General features: G+C 48.1%; 1 protein-coding gene across 1 annotated transcript; it reads right to left on the bottom strand.

Annotated features, from left to right (window-relative positions):
• Positions 1-3,199: 3,199 nt before the first annotated feature.
• Positions 3,200-5,885, bottom strand: LOC135676644 (probable L-type lectin-domain containing receptor kinase S.5). The gene is made up of 2 exons (XM_065188052.1): positions 4,552-5,885; positions 3,200-4,319 (listed from the first exon to the last, which is right to left on the bottom strand). Exons 1-2 carry the CDS (start codon positions 5,813-5,815, stop codon positions 3,442-3,444), a joined length of 2,142 nt encoding a protein of 713 aa, XP_065044124.1. The 5' UTR covers positions 5,816-5,885; the 3' UTR covers positions 3,200-3,441.
• Between the last annotated feature and the right edge of the window lie 705 nt (positions 5,886-6,590).

Raw genomic sequence — 6,590 nt, 5'->3', positions numbered from 1 at the left:
TTACCAAGAGCTTTGAGTCCATTGATGACATCCGTAAACCGGGTGTACATGTCTCCGATGGACTCACTTGGTTTCATTCGGAAAAGTTCGTAAGAGTGCACAAGGATGTTGATTTTGGACTCTTTCACTCAGCTAGTGCCTTCATGAGTAACCTCAAGAGTTCTCCAAATATCAAAAGCCGAATCACAAATTGAAACACGATTAAATTCATTTTTGTCTAGTGCACAAAACAAGGCATTCATAGCCTTTGCATTTAAAGCAAAAACCTTCTTCTCCGATTCATTCCATTCGCTCATCGGAAGAGAAGATTTTTGAAATCCGTTTTCAACAATAGTCCAAAGCTCGAAATCCATAGAAATGAGGAAGATCCTCGTACGAGTCTTCCAATAAGTATAATCCGACCCATTAAACAAGGGTGGACGTGTGATAGAATGACCCTCATGTATGCCGGAGTAAGCCATCTCTCTTGGGTATCAAACCAAATATGAGAGTGAGCCTAGCTCTGATACCAATTGTTAGGATCGGAGCGGCACTAAGAGGGGGGGGGTGAATTAGTGCAGCGGTAAAGTGCGATAAACTTTTGACGATTTAAACACTTTCAGAAACTTCGTACGATAAAAGCAACGTTTTCGTTTGAAACCGTTTCGATTGCGTTTTAACTTGAAGGGATAAGTAAGACGGAGACAAAGAAGTAGAGCATTAAAGTGCAAATGGTTTGCAGTAATATAAATGACAATAAGTAAATACAAACCAGAGATCACGCCGATTTTACAGTGGTTCGGTCAAATGACCTACATCCACTTGCGAAGCCCCTCTTCGATGAGGCTCCCACCTTCCACTAGCAAATCTCTTGAAGGGGAAGGGTAAATACCCCTCTTACAACTTTTTACAAGCGATTCACTCTCTTACAGATTTTCAGCAAGAAAGAAGGAGGTGAACACTAGCAAATTTAAAACAAGACTAGCAAAGACTTTTCTAAGACCTTTTTCTTAATCAATTGCTTCTCAAAAAGTTGTAATCTCAGCTGAGATTTGAGGGGTATTTATAGGCCTCAAGAGGATTCAAATTTGGGCTCCAAAATTTGAATTCTCTTTGGGTTCCCGATGCTGGCGGTGCCACCGCCTGTCAGTGTCAGACACTGACAGTGCTGGGCGGTGCCACCGCTAGACCTTTCGGTTTAAAATTTAGCCCAAACCAAGTCTAATTTTGGGCTCAGTTGGCCCCTAACCAGGATATAGGATTATCTCTTAATACTAATCCTAATTACAAGTGAACTACATAACAAAAAAAAAAACATCCTAAGCAAGTTTTCAACCACGAACGTCGAGTCTTGTTCCGACGAGCTTTCCGACGAACTTCTTCCGATGGACTCCCAACAAGCTCCCGAACTTGTGATGACTTTAACGAGTAGCTGAGCCTTCTCGGTGATCTCCGTGAACCTCCGACGATCTCTTCGGCGAACTTCCAAAATTTCCGACAGGTTCCCAATTTCTTCTCGGTTGGTTCCGGCAACATCTTCGACGATTCTTCGGACTCTTAAACGTCCATCGAACTTGACTCCGGTATTCTTGCTTTGTGTTTTCTCGTTATCGTAGTTAATCCTGCACACTTAACTCAATAATATGGATTAGATCAATTAACCCATCAATTGATTTTATCATCAAAATCCGAGATTTAACAAAACTATGTGACGGAAGCCCTGCTACAAACCAAACTCAATACCGTTAAGTCCTTGGTAATAGAAGATAAGATTTTCTCAACTATATTTGGAAATCTCTCTATTCTGTTGAGGAAAATTCTCTATTATGTTAAGGAAAATTCTTCCTCTTAATTTGTATAAATAGGAGAGAAGCATGTTAATGTACTTAAGTTTTTTCACTTCTTCAATAAAGCTTATTCAATAATTATTCTTATCTTTTATTATTTTCATCATGGTATCAGAATAGTGAAAAAAGTGAAGCTTCACTCTTTCCTTCGACGAAAAGCAAAGTTTCATCCTTGCCTTCGCCTAGTGACCAACGACGCTACAACCAAATTCCTAAGAGGCTCCACGGCTAATCTTTATCTTCCTCACCGTGATAGTCTTCGTTGATCTGCCAATAGTTGGCAGACTTAAGAAGAATGAAGGGCGAACTTAAGGGGAATGAAAGGAACGCATGTGCCCTCATAGCAACAGCAATCGCAATAGCAGCAGTGATATGCTCTTGCTCTACTCGCAACTCTCGCTCGTAAACCATTCTTTGCATCGATCTAAGATTGATATCCTTGATAGGAGCACCATCTTGCGGAGGCATAATAGAAGATAAGATTTTCCCAACTATATGAGGAATATAAATAGAAGAGGGACATGTTAATGTATTTAAGTTTTTTCACTTCTACAATAAAGCTTCTTCAATAATTGTTCTTATCTTCTATTATTTTCATCACTTGGCTCCTTACAATACTTATCTCTCACCTGTCCAAATATCTCATTTGCGGTCAATAAATAATAGAATTGAGATAATTTATTATCCAAAAGAGGCCATGATTGATAGTCCTAAGAAGCAAAAGATAATTGTACGTTCTACAACTGAAGCTGAATACCGTGCCATAGCCACTACTGTTGCAGAACTTAATTTGGTCATGAATCTCCTCAAGGAACTTGCATCAACATTACCTCTACTCCTACAATATATTGTGACAATGTCAGAACCACTTATCTATACGCCAATCCAGTATTCCACTCACGCATGAAACATATAGCCATCGACTTTCACTTTGTGCGAAAATAAATTGTTAAATATTAACTATATATTTTTTACATATATATATATACGATTGATTAACGGACTCTTTCACATAGCCTCTCAAACTAGAGAAAATATTATAAATCTATTAAGATTGAAGGAAAATTCTCCTCTTTCAAACTCAATCTAATCTTCTTTCTTATTTCATTTCTATAACTCCGAATGTTCTCGATGTGACTTGTGGGGGCACCGTTTCCACTACCATCACCGACACAAAGCATCTCCTTTGTCGGTCAATCCCAACCCGGCTCGTGATGATGCCCTTCCCGTAGCTCGTTCAACGTTTCAACACCTGCTGCTTTCTTCAGTCAAGGATTCAAAACTGTGGTGCGATGTGCACAGCACTTGGTCAGTCGAGATGCCCTTGCAAGCCATGTCCAAACATGGATGACTTCAAGAGTTGAAGGATAAGCTCAAACACAACGAATAGAATGATAATTGCGATGGCAAGTCTTCGTCTAACAAAAAACAACGTTACTCATAATACAAACACGTCAACAACTGGGGCGACGATTAAGTGTTGCTTCCATGCCAAGGTTTCATCTTCCCATCGACCCGTCCCTTTCTTTCTAGAATAATATGTAGTAGAGAACTGGTCAGAGCCGGCAGCTTCTATCCAGCTTCCGAGCCGTCGTTTTATATTTTCGTCAACCGCTCAGACCTCTGCGATTGGATGCCCTCCTGCGGGTCCCTCTCGGCTGAGGCGCTTTGGCGTCACCCCGGATGATGACGCATAGTGGGACGACGTCATGCTCAGGCTCATGCTCGTCGAGGTCCTGCTCAACCTGCTCGACGTGCCATGGTCGTCGTCGTCGTTCTCGTCCTCGTCGATCGGCCCCGCCGGCCACACGAACGCCGGCTTGAACGGCGCCACCGCCGGTGGCGCCACTGAAGGGGAGAGGATCTGGACGATGGCATCGGTCTTGGGGCGCTCCGCCGGGATGGGGTGGCTGCAGGCGAGGCCGAGGAGGAGGAGGCGCTTGGCATCGCCCTGATCGAAGCCCTCAGCGAGGCGCTGGTCCACAGCGTCGAGGATGCGGCCCTCGCCGTGGAGCTTCCACACCCAGTCGGCGAGGAACTGGGCGCCCGGGACGTCGCAGCGGGGCCGGCGGCCGCAGACGACCTCGAGGACGACGGCGCCGAAGCCGAAGACGTCGGACTGGCGGGTGGCCTTGCCGGTGTGAAAGCACTCGGGAGCGATGTAGCCCAGCGTGCCGGGGACGCCGCCGAGCTCGATCTCGGCGTAGGAGGTCTTGTCGGTGTCGAGAGCGCGGGCGAGGCCGAAGTCGCCGAGGCGGGCGTTGAAGCCGGCATCGACCATGACGTTCGAGGTCTTGAGGTCTCGGTGCACCACCCGCTGGTCATACTCATCGTGGAGGTAGTGGAGGGCGGAGGCGACGCCGGTGATGATATTGTAGCGCCGCTCCCAGCTGAGCAGCGGCCGGTCGCGGCCGCCATGGAGGTGCTGGTCCAGGCTGCCGTTGGGCATGTAGTCGTACACCAGGAGCAGCATCCCTTTGGTGTGGCACCATCCTGCGTGCACGCAGTCATGTGCGGATGCCCCAACATCAGCATCAAATTGTTTGATAGATATCTCCTCGAAATAGATTGTTTGATTGATTGACCAGAAAAAAGTAGTTATGAAAGAACACAAATTAAAGCAGATAATATCTGCATTTGATGTGAGGAATAGATAACATTGGACAAAGACAACACAACGAAGCAGGGAAAATGGGAAGAAGAGGGAAAGGAGGAAGAGACTCACCGACGAGAGGGACGAGATGCTTGTGGCGCAGGCGATTAATGATGGTGAGCTCCTTCAGGAAGTCGTCCTGGCCATGGCTGCCCCTGGAGAACATCTTCACCGCCACCTCCTTGTTCTCCCCCTGCAACACCCCTCTGTACACCACCCCGAACCCCCCCTGTCCCAGCTTCATCTTCTCGTCGAAGTTGTTGGTCGCCTTCCTCAGCTCTCGAAACTCGAACTCCCTCGGCGTCCCCGGGAGGCTCTTCAGCGTCCCCGCCACCAGCATGCTCGGGTCGTCGCTCACCTTTCTCCTCCTCATATAAAGGCCTACCACGAGCCCGACCATCAACGCCACGAACGCCACAGGTGCGGCGATGATGACACCAAGCTTCCATGCTGGAGTCCCGTCGTCGTCGTCGGAGAGCTTCTCTACCGTCAGATTCCATGCCAACACGCAGTTGAGCTGGTAGGTGGTTCCGGTGGAGGCCGCGAAGCCGAAATAGGAGTTCTGGAGCACGACATCACTGAGGTCGAGAGGAGCGCTCAAGACGGGAAGAGATAGCTTCTGCTTGCCGGCGACCGACATGTAGACCCGTATGTGACGGGCAGCTCCGTCGTAGTCGACCCAGACGGTGTAGTTGGTGGCGTTCACGGGAGCGATCTCGATGCCGAACGCGGTCAGATTGGCGGTGACGTTGGAGACGACGCTGTTGACATCGAGGCCGACATGGTTGTCGTCCGGGTCGAAGGACTCCTTCACGGTGTCGAGCTCGACGGCCACCAGATGGTTGCTGGGGTCGCCATCGAGGCTGGCGTTGGTCAGCCCGAGGTAGCGGCCCTCGCTCCCGGGGGGCGGGGCGTCAAGGGACGGCACGATGACAAAGGCGAAGCCCTCGCCGGGGATGGTGCCGTTGGGACGGTAGATGTTGATGGTGAAGGTGGTGTTGAAGGAAGCCACATACCTGGTGGTGGCGTTGGTGCCGTTCGTCGCGGGAACGTCTTCCCATAGCTTGAATGGCATGGGGAGGAGAACGCGGCCGGACTTATTGGCTAGGTAGCCGATCTGGTTGAGGGTGTCGGGGGTGATCTGAAGGGCTCCCTGGCCAACACCGGCGTCCTTGAGGAGCACGACGTCAGTACCATTGACGACGTTGGTGAAAGAGGGGAAGAAGACGGGGACGTTGCCGGACGACAGGGAGTGGGTTGTTGGCAGGTGAAGGACGAGGAGGAACAGAAGGGAAACGGCGAAGGTGGGGAGGCAGTAATGTGCGCCACCGGCCATGGGAGGACTGGCAGAGAAGGTCGCAGGAAGTGAAGAGGTGGTGGGAGGAGGTGATGGGGCTTCCCGGAAGGAGACTACTAGTATATAAATATAAATCAATCATCTAAATATACATAAATCATGTCTATATCGCATGTATGATATTTTCCTTGCAAACTCAACTTATCTTGGTCAAACTATTGAGTCATAAATCACCTAACACAGATGAGATCAGCAATTTTAATATGGAATTGTGATTCCTGATGCTATTAAAGACATCATCAAATTTTGATGAACCCATATAGCACAACTTCAACAGGATTGGTTCGCGAGCATGGGGTCCGTAGGGAAGATCCCACGGCCTTGCTGGAGAAATCGGAGACTTGGTGTGGGTTTGACTTGGGCAAATTAGTTGGCAGGAGTTACTGCAATTATTCGAGTTAGGGCCGAATTCGATTCAGCGCAATCCAATTAGTTTAGACCGTTGCGGTCGAATCATGGGTCGGACTGAACGATTTAGGAATCATTCCGAGCCCAATCTCGATGTTGGACCGAGTTCGAGGTGGGCTCTGTTCCAACCAACCATAAGAGTTGTTGACACACTTCCCGGAACAGAAGCTATCGATAAATTGCCTAAACGATCACAAGGCTCACACGAGTAGTTTGGATTGAGATTGGATCCAATTTATTGTCCGATCAATCTGAATAATTGAAAGTGTTTATCCGACGAGTCTACGTCGAACTCCAAATCATTACAGTTAATATGCCGTCCTCGAACAATAATTGGGCCCCACGT

This window comes from Musa acuminata, chromosome BXJ1-6, assembly GCF_036884655.1.
Source record: "Musa acuminata AAA Group cultivar baxijiao chromosome BXJ1-6, Cavendish_Baxijiao_AAA, whole genome shotgun sequence".
In the NCBI taxonomy this organism is placed as follows: domain Eukaryota; kingdom Viridiplantae; phylum Streptophyta; class Magnoliopsida; order Zingiberales; family Musaceae; genus Musa; species Musa acuminata.
This window is presented reverse-complemented; position numbering and strand designations above follow the sequence as displayed.